At 47.0% G+C, this 20,479-nt stretch overlaps 1 protein-coding gene across 1 annotated transcript in view; it reads right to left on the reverse strand.

The window, feature by feature from the left end:
* Positions 1-20,479, reverse strand: part of LOC146187335 (cell adhesion molecule Dscam1-like) — a 668,136-nt gene that overhangs the window by 319,572 nt on the left and 328,085 nt on the right. Inside the window, exons 15-23 of the mRNA XM_084607643.1 lie at positions 12,529-12,810; positions 11,830-11,949; positions 11,636-11,737; positions 10,469-10,540; positions 9,210-9,360; positions 8,829-8,983; positions 6,212-6,343; positions 2,868-3,023; positions 627-697 (exon numbers count right to left, since the gene is read on the reverse strand). Of these exons, the coding sequence (XP_084463769.1) occupies positions 627-697; positions 2,868-3,023; positions 6,212-6,343; positions 8,829-8,983; positions 9,210-9,360; positions 10,469-10,540; positions 11,636-11,737; positions 11,830-11,949; positions 12,529-12,810 (1,241 nt within the window). The remainder of the gene's footprint in view (positions 1-626; positions 698-2,867; positions 3,024-6,211; positions 6,344-8,828; positions 8,984-9,209; positions 9,361-10,468; positions 10,541-11,635; positions 11,738-11,829; positions 11,950-12,528; positions 12,811-20,479) is intronic.

The following is a 20,479-nucleotide window of genomic DNA, read 5'->3' on the forward strand; positions in this document are numbered from 1 at the left end:
ATCTCTGCTGAATTTTGCCCTCACAGTTATTCATAATTTTTCTGGCTTATGACACGCAGCGTATTAGAAAACAAGAGTATGTCGCAAACGACAAAATACGTTCATCGCCTGTTTCCCGGAAGTGTTGTCAATAAAATACAATACAGCAATGTTTTGCCTCCACTGTGGTGTCCAAACTAAGGTGATGTTCTTTCCAACTGTGCGGTTTCGAGATAGACGCTGTGTATTAGGGAAACATTCAATCGTTAAGAACAAATATCCCGAGTGCCATCAGGACTCCCTCTCCAGACATTACGCTTAGAGCTTAATGCTCAAACCTACCAATAGGAAATAGAAGCAGATAGGCAGTGGTTTTCAATCATTCCGTAGCTTCGTGGAAGTTAGCGGCACACCATTTTGGGCATTCGCTTTCTTCTCCGTACCTGTTATATTTGTCCAGTTGTTATGCTCTTCTTAGTGCCCAGCTATTAGTATTTCATTTACTATGTTCATTGCACCGTATCGTAGTAGCGAAGACATGAACTTCAGTTCTTACAGCTGGTTACATACGAATCCCTGAACGGGCGAACCTGATGTGCCCCACACGTCCCGCTTTGTTCTTTTGTGGCGTATGCCTCAGCGCTTACCTTCCAGGTGACTCGGATGGTTTGAGAGTCAACGGCGGCGGCTTTCACTTCAAGGGGTGGGCCACCTGGGACTGCAGGCAAGACGGGACAGAGGAAGAAGACTGTTGTCATAGACATGGCGTAACGTCCTTAAACACGGCGCGAAGTATCATGTGCCAGTTATTGGCGAGTTCGGATGAAGGTGCTCGTCCAGAATCTTATGTATTTATCCTGTGCTGCACGTCTCATTATAGCGGCGTTCGGCAGTTCGACACATTCGGCTGGGATGCCCAACGAAATTAATCCTGAACTAAAGCCGGCTTCCGGTGCTAAATCGACGTTAAAGCACGGTCTGCATTTTTGCAATGGCATTGAGTCATTGACCGTTGCGCCATGGAATCGCGGATCAAATAAGCACAGCTCAGTAGATCCTCCACGCAACGGGGGACATAGCGCGTTATTTATTTCAATGAAAACAAATGTAGGAGAGTTTACAAAACAATATGTAGATAGCAGCGCGGGTTGGATGAATGGGATGGAATGGAATATAGGAGCGTCCCCTTTGAAACGGGATGGTAGCAGTAGCTATCATGCTCATTTTTCTCTCTATATCTTAATTATTGATTTAGAATGGTTAACTAAACCACCATTCTATTTATTAAATTTTGTTCCTACATTACTAACATTATGTCACTTCTCTGCTTTTAAGCCACCAATCTTCCAGTCGTTTTTTGCTAGTTTCCACCGCCGGTTTATTCACCCGGCCACTGTTATCTCTAAAGCCCAAAGCTTCAGGAACAGTGATTGCGCCTGAACCAACTTCCGGATAGATACCATTGCATTCGAGTATAATATGGTCAATTGTTTCACTGGAGTTTCCACATACAGCACACGCGTCATCTTCATTGTTAAATTTCGTTTTGTAGCTGCGTGTTCTAAGGCACCCTGATCTAGCTTCAAAAAGTAGGGCACTGCCTCTTGAGTTATCAAAGAAATCTTCCTTCCTGATCTGCATTTTTCCCTTTCGGTATAATTCCACACTCTGTTTCTTTTCCATCGAATTTATCCAATTTTTACCTTCTGTGTTTTTCACCTGTTGCTTAATGCTCTTTATTTCTCCGTCCTTGTTACTAGCATACTTACTAGTTAGTTTCCTAGTTCTTCTCCTCCATTGTGAGTCAACGCTTTTTAGGTACAGGTATTTAAATACTTTAGCTCATTATTCCGACGACCTCTGGCGCTGCATGGTTATAAACAAACAAAACACACACAGCCCGCTCCCAAGTACTACTGAGCTTTATTGGTAAATTATATTGTTCATTATGTAGATTGAAGTACACACAAAAAAAAAAGAAATTCATTTTCGCTTGGAAATTTTATGTGCGAAACATGGGGTGACTGAGTGGATTCCAAGAGGATTTCAGGAGGAAAATGAATACTGCGATTAGAAGTTTTGAAAGAAATATATAAAACGGCATATGGCTCCTCTATGCATTGTTCGGTCTCGCAGCTCTTAGCCTCTTTCGTGTGGCGCAATAAAATATAATTGAATTGAAGGAAGAGAAGTTAAAAAAAGAGTATAGGGAACATGGCCTGGAGGCAAGGCGAGGGACCAAAGAGCAAAGATAAATTTCCAAGACGTTTCTACGTGCTCACAGCGTTCGGCGGAAGCGCGATCAGTAGCCAGCCACACGGGACAGCATTGGTCGATCTCACTAGATGCCGAAGCAAAAATCAGCTCCTTTAGCAGCAGTGAAAGCTCGAAAAAGGCAGAAGCGAATCGACGAAAGGAATGAGCGGAGAAGGTTCAGGGATGCACGGGGGCGTCAAATGAAGGAAGCCTCATTATTCGAAACTTTCAAGGACAACTTGGACGACCAATAAATACCAACATATAAACTCGGAATAGACACTTTCATGGGTAAAGAATGCATTCACCGCCGCATGCACATTTTAACGAAAATTGCATATCAGGTCGGGGAGTAAATATTATACTTAAAATTTTCGAAACGAGAACGGTAAATATAGCATATAATTCTACAAAACGTAAGTGTCAGAAAAAAATAAAACCTGTGTGTTTCGTGTGCAGAAATTCCATCGCAATTTTTATTTGTTGGTTTTCAAGCAAGCCGGAGTTGAAGTCCGTCAGACTGACATAAGGAGCAGCAAATGGTGTGACGCGCACAAAGGATGTGTAGAAATATTCCAGTTTTATTTTGCCAATTTAACGTGTACTTCATGCAGAAAAATAAATAGAGCTACCTTCGATTCCTGCTTTGACTTCCAGATGCTCGCTGGGGTCGCCTATGCCGACGTCGTTTTCGGCCCGAACCTGGCAGCGATACGTAAAAGCGGGCCTCAGGGGTCGCACGGAGACCCAGGCTGCAGAGCCTTCGACGGATGCGTTAATGGCAGCACCTGGTCAGACAAAAAAATTCTGTAAACAGACAGTGAGAAAAATAGCGGAAGAAAGGCTTGATAGTGATCAACTGATGTTTGATTGAGAGAAAAAAAACGCATTTACTGCTTGGAAAATTGGATTTAAAATATCCTTCCCACTCGATTAAATCCCTTGACGTCAAAGCTCAGAAGTACATTGTAATCATCGATTGGATGTGAATAACGTGGTGTAGCCTGGCTTCAGGTATCATCGCGCAAAAAACAAAATAATAAAGAAAAAAATGCCTTGATGTCATCGCAGTTTGCGCCAGAGAATGGCTTTTGATGGCAACACTGCATGTTATTGTTTCGCCATTTCCTAGCTCATTTATAGCGCTCGGTTCTCGTGGAAGATTAGCACTGATGTTTTCGTTATTTCATTCCATAGATGTCATGAGTACCGTGATTACTCTACCTTCGATTTCGGTAGATTGGTAGAAAAGTGCGATGCATCGATTTCTCCTCTCTGTCTCCTGTTCTGATGATGGCCTTATCACGGCAATTTGTAACAGGTTCTTCCAAGGTGATCTTTATTCTAATTTAGTTTTCGATATCTTGTTATGACAGATTATGGGTTGTGCTCTTTTCTACACTGTGCAGTATTCTCGAGTGCCAAAAAACGCCGAACCACTGACACAGACCAAGCAGCTAATTTCATCGGAACGCTAGTATTTTCATTAATTAATTATAAAGTTTTGTCTTCAAAGCAAAAAAATGGAAGAGGTTTTGGCAGTAGTTAAAGGATGACATCACGAATAAAATACGGATGAAGATAGACGCGATCGGCACTGACATTTGGCTGGAGCACATGGACAGAAATTAAAGCTGGCATGCAACAAGGCTATAAAAAAACTGGCTGGAGCACATGGACGGAAATTAGAGCTGGCATGCAACAAGGCTATAAGAAAACTGGCTGGAGCACATGGACGGAAATTAGAGCTGGCATGCAACAAGGCTATAAGAAAACTGGCTGGAGCACATGGACGGAAATTAGAGCTGGCATGCAACAAGGCTATAAGAAAACTGGCTGGAGCACATGGACGGAAATTAGAGCTGGCATGCAACAAGGCTATAAGAAAACTGGCTGGAGCACATGGACGGAAATTAGAGCTGGCATGCAACAAGGCTATAAGAAAACTGGCTGGAGCACATGGACAGAAATTAAAGCTGGCATGCAACAAGGCTATAAAAAAACTGGCTGGAGCACATGGACGGAAATTAGAGCTGGCATGTAACAAGGCTATAAGAAAACTGGCTGGAGCACATGGACGGAAATTAGAGCTGGCATGCAACAAGGCTATAAGAAAACTGGCTGGAGCACATGGACGGAAATTAGAGCTGGCATGCAACAAGGCTATAAGAAAACTGGCTGGAGCACATGGACGGAAATTAGAGCTGGCATGCAACAAGGCTATAAGAAAACTGGCTGGAGCACATGGACAGAAATTAAAGCTGGCATGCAACAAGGCTATAAAAAAACTGGCTGGAGCACATGGACGGAAATTAGAGCTGGCATGCAACAAGGCTATAAGAAAACTGGCTGGAGCACATGGACGGAAATTAGAGCTGGCATGCAACAAGGCTATAAGAAAACTGGCTGGAGCACATGGACGGAAATTAGAGCTGGCATGCAACAAGGCTATAAGAAAACTGGCTGGAGCACATGGACGGAAATTAGAGCTGGCATGCAACAAGGCTATAAGAAAACTGGCTGGAGCACATGGACAGAAATTAAAGCTGGCATGCAACAAGGCTATAAAAAAACTGGCTGGAGCACATGGACGGAAATTAGAGCTGGCATGCAACAAGGCTATAAGAAAACTGGCTGGAGCACATGGACGGAAATTAGAGCTGGCATGCAACAAGGCTATAAGAAAACTGGCTGGAGCACATGGACGGAAATTAGAGCTGGCATGCAACAAGGCTATAAGAAAACTGGCTGGAGCACATGGACGGAAATTAGAGCTGGCATGCAACAAGGCTATAAGAAAACTGGCTGGAGCACATGGACGGAAATTAGAGCTGGCATGCAACAAGGCTATAAGAAAACTGGCTGGAGCACATGGACAGAAATTAAAGCTGGCATGCAACAAGGCTATAAAAAAACTGGCTGGAGCACATGGACGGAAATTAGAGCTGGCATGCAACAAGGCTATAAGAAAACTGGCTGGAGCACATGGACGGAAATTAGAGCTGGCATGCAACAAGGCTATAAGAAAACTGGCTGGAGCACATGGACGGAAATTAGAGCTGGCATGCAACAAGGCTATAAGAAAACTGGCTGGAGCACATGGACGGAAATTAGAGCTGGCATGCAACAAGGCTATAAGAAAACTGGCTGGAGCACATGGACAGAAATTAAAGCTGGCATGCAACAAGGCTATAAAAAAACTGGCTGGAGCACATGGACGGAAATTAGAGCTGGCATGCAACAAGGCTATAAGAAAACTGGCTGGAGCACATGGACGGAAATTAGAGCTGGCATGCAACAAGGCTATAAGAAAACTGGCTGGAGCACATGGACGGAAATTAGAGCTGGCATGCAACAAGGCTATAAGAAAACTGGCTGGAGCACATGGACGGAAATTAGAGCTGGCATGCAACAAGGCTATAAGAAAACTGGCTGGAGCACATGGACAGAAATTAAAGCTGGCATGCAACAAGGCTATAAAAAAACTGGCTGGAGCACATGGACGGAAATTAGAGCTGGCATGCAACAAGGCTATAAGAAAACTGGCTGGAGCACATGGACGGAAATTAGAGCTGGCATGCAACAAGGCTATAAGAAAACTGGCTGGAGCACATGGACGGAAATTAGAGCTGGCATGCAACAAGGCTATAAGAAAACTGGCTGGAGCACATGGACGGAAATTAGAGCTGGCATGCAACAAGGCTATAAGAAAACTGGCTGGAGCACATGGACAGAAATTAAAGCTGGCATGCAACAAGGCTATAAGAAAACTGGCTGGAGCACATGGACGGAAATTAGAGCTGGCATGCAACAAGGCTATAAGAAAACTATGCATCTAAGCCATCATAATCGGTTTGTCATCACAAAGCAACGCAATATTACTGCATCAAGGCGACCATAATACCTTTATTTGGTCGAGATTTTCGCCAGAATTGAAAGTTCAGAGTTCTGTAACAGCGCTGGCGCTTGTAGTCACCTGATTCGGGTGCGCAGTGGATGTGGTACCGGGAGGCTACGCTGTTCGCCCCGACGGATGGCGTCCAGCTCAGCTTGAACGAGCGGCTTTTGACATCTGTGGCCTTAAGGTTTGTAGGGGGTTCTGGGGGCTCTGCAGGAAGAACAAAACTAAGCATTTCGGCACTTGCATGATTGCATGTGGGAACGAACCTTTGACGTATCCACAACCACCAACATCGAGAGGAGAGTGCAGTTTATATGCAGCCTATAGATAAGCTCTAGAGGAGAAAACTTTAATGCATGGAAATATGGAGACATTGAGCAAAAATGCAAACTCTCCATACAAAGCCGATAATGTGAGATAATATCTCTGAAAGGTGAGAATGATGATAAAATACAAAACGTATCTAATGAGTACGCCGGCTTTTAAAAGATGGCTTCACAATGCGGGTGGAGGCATTGTGGCTGGCAGGTGCAGCCGCACACTTTAAGAGCGTGAACACGGCAAAGCGTGCTGCGCTGTACGACACAAGGCGCTGCTTCACGCGCCTAACGGTTGTCAAATAAGCCGAACAAAGGTCCGTATTTCTCTCTACCACGATAGTCTCAGTGCTTGGCAAGTCTTGTTTGTAAGCCTGAGAACATGAGCCAATGGGGACAAGGTGCTTTCAACGCGCTAAATTCTTTGCGACACGGAAGAAAAGTGACACAGATACGACAAAGCGTTAAAAGTCAACTGTTTACCAACGGAAGAAGTTCCTTTCTCTATAAACATGAAATCATTTTTTGTTTTCAGTTTTCAGCTCACGCTTCGTTGTGTCTGTATACAGTTTTTGTTTTCCGTTTGTAAATAATGAAGTGCATCGAAATCATATTCAGATATGTGGCGCAAAAAACACAAACACAGGAGAAGATACACAACACACGCGCACGCACGCGTGTGTTGTGTATCTTCTCCTGTGTTTGTGTTTTTTGCGCCACATATCTGAATATGATCCAGCACCAACTAGCCCCTCAAGCCGTTATTTTGGCATCAAAATCAGCATGTTTAATCAACTAGGATCTGGTTTCGGTCTCTTGGGAAACACATACACTTCACAGTATGACAAGCCAGCGTGCTCCTCTGTGTTGTGCGCGCGCGTAGAGTTGCGGCATCTTCCGGCAATCATGCAAAGTTTAGGCGCGCCTCGTTTGCCGCGACTCTTCACAGGTTTCTGCACGCTTTTGTAATGCACTTGAATTGACAGCGTACGTCATGTGGACTAGTGAATATGCACGAATTTATGTTCCAATAGCCGTCAGTGACGTAACGAAACATATTTCTGCGCATTTCGATGTTCGAAAACCACTAATCCGACGGTAAGGAAGAACTGAAACAGAAACCGTAACCTCAGCCACAATAAGCGTGGGCGCATAGCGGCATAGGTACAGAGCACTGTCCTCAAGTGCAGAATCCGGCGTCTGGCCGCTATTACGCAACCAATATTGGGATTAAAAGAGACCTAGAACCCCGAGCTAAAGTATGTATACGTAGTACAAAAGTACAAATAAATGGGAAATAATAGCGGGCAAAAAAAGACAGGACATGCGAGTGGACACCGACAATCGCTTGTATGTGTTCTCTTACTTGTCTTGTCTTCGGTTTTGTGTTATGTATTTTCCATTTAGGTACGAATCACCAACACGTTGAAACATTTTTTTTATGTGCAAGGTGGTAACTACAAATAAACGGTGACACAATTCGAAGTCATCGTCGCAGTTGCAAGAGAAATGCGCTATAGGGTCAGTCTCGTCGTAACCTTGTCTATAATGGAAGAGAGGTTTGTTGCGGAATAAATATGACCTCCTAAACGAAATCTGACTGTCGTGGCATAGCTGTTAACGTATACTGGGGTTTTGTTAATACGACATCATCTCTGTAAGCTATGAGCGTGACAGGCGAATGATCAAAGACGACACTCTGCAGTGAGCCACTGAAGAACGCGCCTGGCTGCCTTCTCAAGAACTGGCAACTTTCACTCTGTAGATACGCGTGGTAAGGTACGGAGACGACTGGGCGCACATTTGTTATGGACAGTGAGCCAGAGGCAGTGTCACTGTTGGCGTGAGTGCTGCTACGATGAAATTCCCACTATTTCCAGAACATCATTGATATATATATATATATATGTTGTGGGTTCGACTCCTATCATCAGCTCGTTGTGTTTCCTTCCGCTTTGCATTTAGTGCTCTTTATCCCGATAATCACCGTAAGACGAATTCCTGTCAATTCCAACAATATAAACATAAAAAAAAAACTCAACGTTTGCCTCGCACTCGTAGACTGCTCACTCCCTTAAATCCTATATATATATATATATAAATGTGAGAGGCTTGGTAGATATAATGCCGAAAAATAGATGTTGAAGCTTTTTACGCATTACAGTTTCAGAACGCCTATGGAGAGCATGTGAATAAGCGCGCCTTATAACTGGCCTCCTGTACGAGTTTGATGTAAAACAAATATTCAATTCTTGAGAGCGGCCGACTTAGCAGGACTCGTTCACCAGGAGAAATATGCTGCAATCTACTTCCTTGGAAGGGCAAAACAAAGAGCCGGTAGTTTAAGCAAGGAGGCATGACGCCCCGAAAATTACCTTGCACGATGAGCTTGATGTTGAGGTCGTCGGCGCCGTAGGCGTTGGAAGCATGGCAGGTGAAGAGCGCAGCATCTTGGCGCTCTACTTTAGAAATCACCAGGATGGATACGGCGTGCTTCGGAAAAGTGGCTGACTCCTCTCGAAACGTGTACCTGCGCAATATCATAGAGTTCCAGAAAAGCATTTTAATTAAGTCCCGTAGATTCAGAAACTGATTGCCAAGAGGGTGCCATCGGTACATGACCTCGAGAGCTCATTGCTCTATGAGCAATGGTAAAGGTGAAGAGGTGGTATTCACAGTTTTCAACGCACCGTCATTCTCCACTTCTTTTACCAATTAGCGTTTACTGGATGAACGACTGTGCTTGTCTCACTCACCGAGGTTCCGTCGATGGTGGACCCAGCGCCTGACCATCCCGGGCCCAGGTGAGCTTGATGGGAGCGTCCCCCTGAGCTTTGCAGCGCAAGCGAGCAGAGTCGCCGCGCCGCACGGCTTCGCTGCGGAACTTGGCGGCGAAATGAGGCCCGGCTTGGAAAAAGAGCGTACGTGCGTGTATCAAGAAACAGAACCAAGGTGGCACTTGTGCGCACCTTGGTTCGTCACGTAACTCTACTGCCACCTTGTGGCAGTAGAGTTACGTGACTGTCGCATGCATAACGCCTGAAATGCTTCGTTTAAGTTCTCGACTTGTTCACTTATAGCGTATTCGGTTGGGGGGACGAGAGCAGAGGCGCCAAGCATTGCAGAGCAGTATAGGAGCACGCCGAGCGAGGGTGTAACTGTCCTCCCACTGGAACGCTCTCTGCGTGTCGAGAGCTGCGAGCTACGACCATGTGACCACACTTCTCTCCCCAGAATTCTCCGCTTGCCCGCAGTGGCGACAGTTGCAACCCGATGAGAGGCCAACGCTCCGTGAAGAACCGCTTGATTTGTATGCCTTTGTTCTCACAGCGCGGCTATTTGCCTCCTTTGGCCATTTCGACGCCAGCAGCGACTCTCAAACATGCATACAGCACCTGAGCAATGCTTTCCGCTCCTGACGCATATTCGCTTGATTCTGAAGAGCTCGCCGAGCGCCGACGCTTTGCAGCCGCCATTTAGAGCATCTCCGATTTAGCCGACTCAAGAAAGAAAAAAAAGATGGCGCGGATATGACGCTTTATGCCATGTGACTTCTTCTAAACTCGCTTTAGACGAGAAAGCAGCTGGGAGTGCACTCGGCTGCTCTCAGCGGAGGAAAAGCCCTCCTCTTCTGCAGTTGAAAGCAAGTTATTCTACTCCTGCTCTCCCACTGGAGGGCGCCCGCTTGTCTGAGAGCACTTTGAACGTGTTCTAGAGTGCACCTGCTCTCCCACTTGAATTCGCCATTAGTGAAACAGCTAGCAGCCATTGTAGTAGCCGTGACAAGCACCTCGTACTGGCAACTTCTGTTTGGAACAAATAATGATTTTCACCGTCTTTTCTCCTCCAATCATTTTTTTTGGACACGTAAACATACATCTAAAACTCCCTCTGCTACCTAATTCTTGGCCGATTCCCTTATGTGGGTAGCGCCATATGTTACTTGGTCAACGGCAACAATAATTATGCAGTAGGGTAGTCATAACTGAGACTAACATAGGTATTCTGTACGTACCATGGACCTTGAGATGAACAAGCTTGCTTAACCCTGATCTGATTCCGTTCGTTGCTTGGCAAAGGTAGCGACCTGAAATTGAAAAAGAAAAAAAATGGCCGTAAGTATGCCTGAGTATAATACGAGTAAAATTATGTGCGCGATAATTTTATTGAACGTCATAACTCAACGCATATAAACTACGCCACTCTGATAAACTCAACATATTTGAGAGAATATTGCCGTTTTCGATGAAAGAATAGCTTTGGTTTGGTTTATAGGATATTATATCCAAAATCCGATGCAGGAATAGGTGCATTAAGCGATTCTTCACACTGGCAATTCGCAACCGTCCACCATAGCGAAATAATTTACATGTTAAACGCTAACCGGACACTTCAGTGAATAGCTCAGCCCGTTTACGTGCATTGGCCTCCGCATTCTGATTTTGGAATTTTTTTTTGGCCAGGCCTTCAACTACCGTACCTTGCTAAAAGAAAAGCAATGGAGACTATAAAGTTGGTTGAACATTTCAAGACATTTGCGAGCTACTCTATAAACAGACACACAAAGATGCAGAAAAGCGCTTGCCCTGTGTACGTAAGTTTTCCTGCTTGTTTCTGTGTCTGTTTATAGCGTAGCGCGAAGATTTCTTGAATTGAGAAAGGATTTATTTAGCAGACGCGTGCTTAGAAAATAGTTCAGGTTGCTTGTAAAATTTGCGAAAGCAAGTTGCTAGGATGGCGATTTCAATAACAACTTGACGTAACAGTTTCAGTTTTATCCGCTGTTTCTTATTCATGCTATTGTTTGCACTCTTGTAACAGTAGGCCTCCTGTGCAGCCGTTGGCATTGGGAGCACTCATGTACTGTCAAATATGTGCGTACATGGACTGAACGTTTATAATAAGCTGATCAGAAGGAAAGAAATGTTTTATCAAGAAATATAACATTTTCGCCTTTAAACGCCAGGCCGCGCTGTAGGACGGCTGCTACACATCGACATCGCCGTTTTTTCGCCGAGGTATCATTAAGGCGAGGTGGTGCGCAAAACTCTCTGAGAAAGCTAAAGTTGTAAATATGTTGAGAAACACTGTCACACCCCACCATTCGGCGGTGTCGAATACAGCCTCGAATGTGACGGATGGACATTATTCGAGCCGGTGATGACAGAAAGACCTTCCTCACCAGCGCTTTGCTCCTGAGCGTTTTTGACAAGCAAGGAACCGTTGGCGTAAATTTCGTAATCCGGGCCTGCCGTGATCGCGCTGTACCCTGGGCTTCCGTACACTGCAAGAAAAGAAAGACACAAATTCAGTCACCGAGCTATCAATGGCGTTGTAGTCAAACACGGAAGAGGCGGAAGCGGAGGGTAGCCTCACAGTTTTCCCGCTCCCAGGTTATGGTGGGCAGAGGGTAACCATCCGCCCAGCAGTCCATGCGAACGCTCCGCCCGAGCAACACTGATGCGTCGCCCGGTTCGATCACCCACTGTGGTGGCACTGCGAGTAAACGAAATAGAGTAGAAAACACCTTAAATTTCACAACAAAAGCATTCTGCCCCTTGCTGCCCCTTCCTGTCATTTGCTTTGTACATTTATTGATATACTGGCGTTGTTATCAATTGTAAGAAGCGCTGTTGCATTGCCATGAAAAGCAATCGAAACCTAACTGCTATTGTGACAGTGAGTTTGAACATAATAGCAGGAACAAAACCTGCGCCGAAGAGTCTTATTACTAATTCTAATATAAAATTCTCGCTTATAATCCCCGGCACTCCTGCATTGAGGATGTGGGGCAGTTTCAACCCCGCATCTTTGCTGAACTTGTCTGGGGTAAGTCCATATTTTCATCTTTATATCTTACTGTGCCGATCTGCCCCAATCGATGATGTCGAAGACAAAACATTGCTTCATTGGCTGTAATATGTCGCTTCAAGCGTTAAATGAGCAACAGTGAACGTGCATTGAATAAAAGAAATATAGAAAGCGGGTGAAAACCGATCACACTCCCCGGACGGAATCCTACACCATGATGATTTGAGAGTTTTGCCGTTGCAGGACACTGCTTTACACGCTTACCCTGGACGACGAGCGAGGCGCTGTGGCTCGCGGACGCGGCCGCGTTCGAGACGACACAGGAGTAATTGCCGTTGTGGCGCACCCCAAGGCTGGTAAAGGTGAGGTCACTGGAGAAGGCGTCCGTCTGGGCGCGCACCCCCAATTCGGCGCCCAGGGGTCGACCATCTTTGCGCCATCCGAACTCAAATGGTGGGTCGCCCGAGATCACCGTGCAGCCCAGCCGGGCACGCATGCCCGCCTGCAGACCGCTCGGGAACGAGAAGGGAGCGATGGTGGGCCGCACTGCGGGAAAGTCGGCAAAGCCGACGGCAGACTTCAGCATCGTAGAAACCACTGAAGAGGCTTGCCTCAAAATTAAGATGAACAAGGAACTTTGGCCAGGTCGTGCAGGTGCAGAGGCTCCATGCAAGTCCATTGTTGCATTTACATTCTTGTTGGTTTAGCCTAAAGCAAAGCTTGTGTATTGAGGACTGAGTTAATGCTGAACATTAGGTCTACAAGAATCACCATAATTCAAATCAGGCGAATTGAGTGTGCTGCTAGGTAATTGTTTGGCTTATGCAATTTACCTTGCCAAAGCGACTCAGACTATGAGGGACGTCGTAGTGGAGGAGTCCTGAAACTTCGACCTCCAGGAGGTCTTTAACTCATCTCACAGAATACGGGCTCACTGCTCTTCGCTTCCACCGACAAGTGGCTGCCGCGGCTGGGAATCGATCCCGTATCTTTGATTTCCGTAGTCTAGTGCCATAATCATTTATTCACTGTGGTGGGGCTGCTAGATAATGAATTTTTCTGCGAAATGCAAAACATTAGAGACACAAATGACAAACAGCTCTACCAGAAAAAGGACAAGACAGTGCTGTGCTGGTGTCTAAAACTAATTCAACAAGGGGCCTGAATTTCAGGCGGTTAATTTGAATTGCCCAATGTGGGGGCTTCTTTGGCAGAATTAAGGGAGTGGGCCTACAATGGTTTAATTGTTGAAGCGTTCGGGCGGCCTGCGCCCCACAAATTATTACAACATAAAATTATTGCACCAATATCAAATTTCAGCTGCAAAACATTAATAGTTTATCGTATTCACACATACGCATGTAAATATGCTGTGCCCTCCTAATCGTTATCTGCTTTTATGATCTGTCGTGACGCTGGGACTAAGTCGACCCGGCCTTCACTTGGTAGCGTGCAGAGACTCCAGGTTGATTAAGGATTGAATCTTCGAAGTTGGTGAAATATATACAAGCAGGTTTATTGGCACTTTGAGAAAACTTATTTACATGAAAAAAGGGTGTATCAGCTAAATGGCAAGCGTTAAGAGTTCATAGAGAGAAGCGTCTAGATGAGCCGTTTACCCAGGCTCAGAGCGTCATTTCGTGCTCTGCAACGTCCTTAAATCCCCTATGTCCAGCCCCTCTCTGAAGATGCTGACCAATCAGTTCCAGGGCACACCCCTCAGATATCGGCAACCAATCGAACACATCACTGCACTGATGGTCTGATGCACTGACTGGTCCAGTATTGTTTCGTCGGGCGTGGTCACTTGTTGTGGGTAGAGCTTGGGAACGGCAAGGAGGTAAATTTCGATTCTTCTGCTAAGATCCGCTATGTTGGTTCCGGCAAGTGGATTTCCTTCTCAGAAACCCAAGTGTACGTGCGCGCCACGAATACTGTTCCCAGCATTGTCACTTTCCGGCAATTGCAACTCTTTCCTGCATTCACGGGAAATCCTGTAATGGCCGTAATCCTCATGCTCCTTTCTTCTCCTGTACATCAGCGGACGTGCCACTCCAATCGTCTCCTTTGGACAATAGGCATTCCTCACTTGACAATAGCGCCTCTCGACGGGAAGGGTGAACAGTTGAACAAACGCACTTCCGGCTATTTCTCACAGGGCGACATTTCTTTGCATTTTTCTTGACGTTCCCTTGACAGGGCCAACTTGGCAGTTGTAGGGTCACGACAAAGCAAAGCATGCTCACACAACAAGATTCATGTGAGCACGCTCACTTAGAGCCCTTGCACAAACAGCACATATCAATACCATGCCCACAGGCGCACAATAGTGCGCGCAAGCGCGGACCATGCACGGTCACATCATGATCGCATAAGGGAACTTGGACGTGATGCCTCCTAAGTATAGTAGCTTGAAATCTGTGGTCAGTTGTGCTAACGGACCCAGGGCTGCGATTAGAATACAGTGGTATCAGCGTAGTTTTGAATTCACGAAATGTGCAGTACCACTTGCTTGTCTTAGAAGTTCACTGAACAGAACATGCAGAGCTATAATTAAGTCCAAATAGAAGACTGGCAGAGCCTTTGGTACAAATGTCGAGTAGAGTCGGTAATTATACTCAACGTTGTTTGTGAAAAGTATCATCCACAAAAAATTGTGATATTGTCACGTGGTAGTGCTAAGGCAGTAAGCACACAAGAAGACAGGCGTAATAGCACTACAATAAACTTATTTGGTTGACCTGCGCCCGCAAAAAAACTAAGCAGCTCGACCGCGTCGATAGCAGCATCGTGCTCGCTGGTCGTCAAACTAAGAATGCCCGTTCAATCGGCAGCGCTCAATCTAAAATCGCCGCAGAAACATCCAGATGAACCAGTACTGGAAAACTTGCGCTGTTTGCCTGCGATCATTCCAGACTAATCTCGGCGCATCTCGCGCTACAAAGAAAGCAATAAAGGCGCGTTTCACGATGCCGAGTATAAACACACAAAGAGCACAAGATCGGTCTGTGCCCTCAATCACTGTGATCACGACACATGCCGGCGGCTGTTTAAAAGCACTAAACCAAGACTTGAATGGTTCGCGGCAATATGGAATACATCCATGTTAGATCCCGACCTCAGCGGCTGCGTTTCGATGGTGGCGAAACGAAGAGGCGTCCGTGTGCTGTGCGATGTAAGCGCACGTTAAAGATCCCCAGGTGGTCCAAATACTCCGTAGTCCTCCACTACGGCTCCTCTTTCTCTCTATCCACTTTCTCTCCCACCTTCCTCACTTCCCTTACTGCGCGGTTCAGGTATCCACAGCTACAAGTGTGACAGATACTGCGCCTTTCCTTTTCTGTGAACCAATCAATCAATCCCACTAAACGTTCCCATGCTTTAAAGAAAGCGGAGTCTGCTAGCCCTGTGAAAATTGAGGCCTCCTGAAATTACTGTGGCGTAGTTTGCGGTATCTGATGTTGTTCAAAGTCCAGTGAATAAAAATTTTCCAAGATCATGGCACAATCTGCATTGGAGAAATGCGTAAGCCTGCGCGTTGCTGTGGTAACGAGATGTGTCAGCGGGATTCCGCGAGTGACAGATACGGTGCCTTTTCTTTCCAGTAAACCAATTATAAAACACTGGTGAACTTTGCTGCGTTCAAAGGAACGATAAGGGGCATTACACTGAGTGGAATCCACTGAGATATGTGACCAGAAGCTGGGAACCGAAACTGGAAATTGGCTGGCGGCCATATTGGCTTCCATTTATACATCTAATTGGATCTAGTTATTCACCCAATTATCCAACATGGGCCATTTTGCCACTTGCACGCCTTTCCTTGTAGCCCTACCAGATGGTACTATTCTCTTTCCGAAATGCAATTAGTTCCTTCTTTACTGCTGCGACAAGGTCAGCCCATGCGAAATTCTCTTTCATAGCCATAAAAAGCTTGCGCAATAATAATAATAGAGAATAATTAGGAAACCTTTTATGGCTTCTGGAAGAAAGCGATGACGGAAATAAGCTTGGACCAAAATACCGTTTAAGTGCATATGATTTTGCAGTCAATAAATTATAAGAAAAGAAAAGGCGTGCATCGTCAGCGACCGAAGACACGACACAGATAATAAAACCCACTTTTCACCGGAGCATACCTTTTGTGGGGCTTTTCGTGTACACTGGACGGATTTATGGTCCAGCAGCTGTAATGTGATCACTCTTTTGAAGCAGTAAAATAAAGCAGGGTAAATAAAGTCCTTTATGTAAACGGTTCAAGTAGTCGTTTGACATAACGATCTTTATCACTTGAATAGTAATTTCTTCCTCAAATCCGTAGCTATAAATCTGGGTAATTTGCATTTAATAAAATTTTGCTTTAGCCCCGCGGTCTAAACTAATTCTGAAGACCAAGCTGCGCCGCTATCAACAGCACCCAGTAGATATGCTTTTACCTTAGGTAAGTCCGCGAGCTTTGGAGAGATTTCATGGATGATTCGCATCCAAGAATGTGACGCGACAGATTAGATATCTTTTGCAAGCACTGAGAATATCAACGTTCCGTTTAACACAAAATTCCAATGTAACAGTCAAAGTACGACACTTGTAATTTATTTACAGACACAAAACGTCGCATCGTTGCGTCCTCTCATTTCGAATAGTTGCTTCACGTGATTATTGAATGTTGGAACGTCGGAAAACTGAAAGAAAGCAAACTGCAGAGACTAGACAAGCCCGCCGGTCTAAAAGATTGGGGGACACTTAAAGGTGCACAGAGACGGTCAGCAAGAAGCTACTGATAAACGTGTTCAGTGTGTAGAACGAATTCGTTTGAGCATTAACCCAAAGTATAACTCCTTGGAACAAACCCAGTGATTTATTAATAATTTTTAAAAATAGCGTTTTTTGAAATTCGCGGCAGAGAGGTTGTCGCTTAGCGGTGTCGCATGGAACTATTTCCTTAACCCGTGACGTCATGGGTGAGTTGACTGGCAAGGCTTGCTAGAAGCTGCCATTTGCTGCGGCCACTGCAGCTATGACATCACGGACACACTTCCGGTAGCTCCGAAAGTCGTCCGTTCGTGCGCATCGCGAACTCCTCAGGCGCCTCAGGCGTGTGCGAGCAAAGTCAGTGCCTTCACGCACATGGCACACATGGTTACGATTTATATCCCTGCTTTATACCACTGCGATTTATACACGGTCGGCTTAACCACGGTTACGCTCAACCGAGGTTACTAAAATTAGCCATGCTTAACTGCCAATCGCGGTTCACTGTGGTTACACAGCTCGCCGCCCTTCTCGGTTAGGCGGCCATTGCCCATCAAAAACAACAACCGAAGCGACGCAGTGATCGGCGGAACGAAGCTGCATTTACAAATATCTATATATATATATATATATATATATATATATATATATATATATAACGTGGTTTCAGGAGTGCCGGAGTGTCGTCCGACGAGGCGTCAACAGCACGGTCAAGCACCGAACGATGGCAGCACCTCCTCGACCGCCGTAAACACCGCCGCTGTGGCCCCTCCATCCCGCATACCGTACGCGAACGACACGGCGGATCGTTGGCGCCGATGTCCGAAATAAACCGTGCTAAAATTTGTTGCCGTCTGGAATACTGAGCCGAATATCAAATATGAAGCCCTCGTGAGGATCGCTGACGAGCAGCAAATTGCTGGTAAGAGCGATAGTTTCTGCTCAAGCCAGCTGCCGCTGGTGCATTTCGGCTCATCCGATCTGCTCGTACTAGGGCTGCGATTAATGCCTCCTCAGAGTTAATCCTATGAATCTTTTGCTATGGCGGGATAGGATTCACAATAAGGCAGTTTCATAAGTAGACGTGTTGATCAGTTACAAAGCGCCGACCGCCGCGGCTTCGAAGCGAAACAATTTAGGCCTGGCGAAGACTAGGGATGGTCACGCACGGCGCCCTCGTTCGCCGCGCCACTCGCCCCACCCCCACAGTAAAGCGTAACGTACCTCAGCCTACTCGCAGCATCCCGTGCTGCGTTGTAAATTCGTGTAATTTCATTACAGCTAAGGCCGCGCATTTTTTGGCGTTCCGCTTAGCAACAAGCCGTTCAAACGATACGCAGTCGCTGCGCTGTCGGCCGTAATCGAAGGCGTCGGGCGGTACAGTAGACACCGCATATTCTATACATTGATCTTGTGGGGCTCCGCAGCCCCTTTAGGTGTTTTAAACCGCGCGCGCGTCTTTCTATTTGTATTTTGTTTGCACGGGCAGCGCGAGTGCGCATAAGCAAGCAGATAATCTTGGTGGGCGTGATGTTAGCGGCGACAGACGAGGGTAGATAAGCGCGTAAGAAGCGAGGCGCGTGGCTTTTTCGCCCCGGGGGAAAGGCCGGCGGGGGGCAACCGGCGAGCGTCATGGGCCAGCAGGGTGTGCACGGACGACCGAAAGAAGATCGCCGACGCGAAGATGGAAGCAGTGCCTGCAGGAACAGCCTAGGCGTATTTCTGTGAGTTGCTGTGCCGCGAGGAGCAATCTTACTTGTGTCGCCGTTAGCGCTTTGGCCCCATTGCTCGTTTTATTCGCTCCGCAGTGTGTTTTTTTTCGCCGCGGTAAGGCCCTGACATTCTTCCCGCTTTCTGTTGGTGTTCTGTTGTCGCACGCGTGAACAGCCTGTTCTTAGCGCAGTAGCGCCTTATGTTTCTTTGTTTTGCTTTTTTGTTTATCCGGAATAGACCGGTGTTTTTAAGAGACTGGATTTGTCACTCGTCGGGCGAGACAATGGCTCGCGGACCCGTTTTTTGAAGGCGAGGCCTTCATCTGGCGCCCAATGTGATTTTTGCTCGAGCTTTGGTTTGCCCCGCGAGTGTCACAATTTTAGTGAGAACATTCCATGTTTTCATGAGTAGCTATGGCGGATATTCTCAACTTACCTGGCGCAAGCGCCCAGTTGAAAGCTGAATTTCCACGTCCCACCCATGCGGGTTCTATGCATGAGCAATTAGGAGACCAGAAAAGTGAACCGTCGGATTTTCAAAGCGGAATTATTGGCCTACTGTCCCAGTACTTGCGTCAAAGGCACAATTTAGAGAAGTGATGGGAAGCGAGCCAGTTTCGTTAACGCCCACTCCCTTGTATCGCGATAACCATCTGCAGCTAAATTTGCCCGTGCCGAGGTTTGAAGGATACGCCGACAAGAAATCTGTTTGCGATTTTCTTCATGAACTCGATGACTATCAGATGGCAATGGCAATTTCGGACAGTGCTCTGGTCACACGTGTGATTCCTGTAGCTTTAGTAGGTTCCGCAGCAACCTGGAGGCGTAGACAGCGGCCATTCACAACAAAACAGGACTTTGTACAGCGTTTTCGGGAAGAGTTTTTGCCGCCTGACTACGTCATCCGCATCAAGGATGAGCTTTGTGCCAGGACGCAAGGCGATCACGAGGGTTTGCTCGAGTTTTTGCGCAGTTTTCAAGAGCTGCACGAGCGGGCAGATCCTGGAGCTCCGGAACCAGAGAAGGTGGCTCATGCCATACATCGGTGCCATCCGAGGTACCAGCCATACCTCCGGCGCCGCCAGTTCATGGACTTCGAGGACATGGCCAGGGAGGCCTCCCGCATCGAGGCATCTTTTCTGGCGGAGCTCAACTACAGGCCACCTCTCCCAGCGGAAACCTGCCTCGAGCCGTCCTGTGCATGGCGCGGATCATTGGCAGCCCGCAGCGTGATGACCCCCAGCCGCCGTATGGGGGCAGGCGACTTGCACGAGGTCGCAATCCCTGGTGCGCCGCCTCCTTCAGTGACTGGCCGACTCCAGGGGGTGGCAGGCCGGAGAGAGCCTCCTCCAGTGACTGGCAGACTGCAGGGAGTGGCAGGCCGGACCGGGCCTCCTCCAATGACTGGCCGGCTGCAGGGGGTGGCAGGCCGGACCGGGCCTCCTCCTGTGACTGGCCGACTGCACGGGGTGGCAGGCCGGACCGGGCCTCCTCCGCTGACTGGCCGAGTGCAGGGGGTGGCAGGCCGGACCGGGCCTCCTCCGGTGATTGACCGAGCGCAAGGGGTGGCAGGCCGGATTGGGCCTCCTCCGGTGATTGACCGAGCGCAAGGGGTGACAGGCTGGATTGGGCCTCTTCCGGTGATTGACCGATCGCGAGGGGTGGCAGGCCAGACTGGGCCTCCTCCGGTGATTGACCGATCGCGAGGGGTGGCAGGCCGGACTGCGCCTTCTCCGGTGATTGACCGAGCG

This window comes from Amblyomma maculatum, chromosome 6 (genome assembly GCF_055883805.1).
Source record: "Amblyomma maculatum isolate TAMU_Amacu chromosome 6, ASM5588380v1, whole genome shotgun sequence".
In the NCBI taxonomy this organism is placed as follows: domain Eukaryota; kingdom Metazoa; phylum Arthropoda; class Arachnida; order Ixodida; family Ixodidae; genus Amblyomma; species Amblyomma maculatum.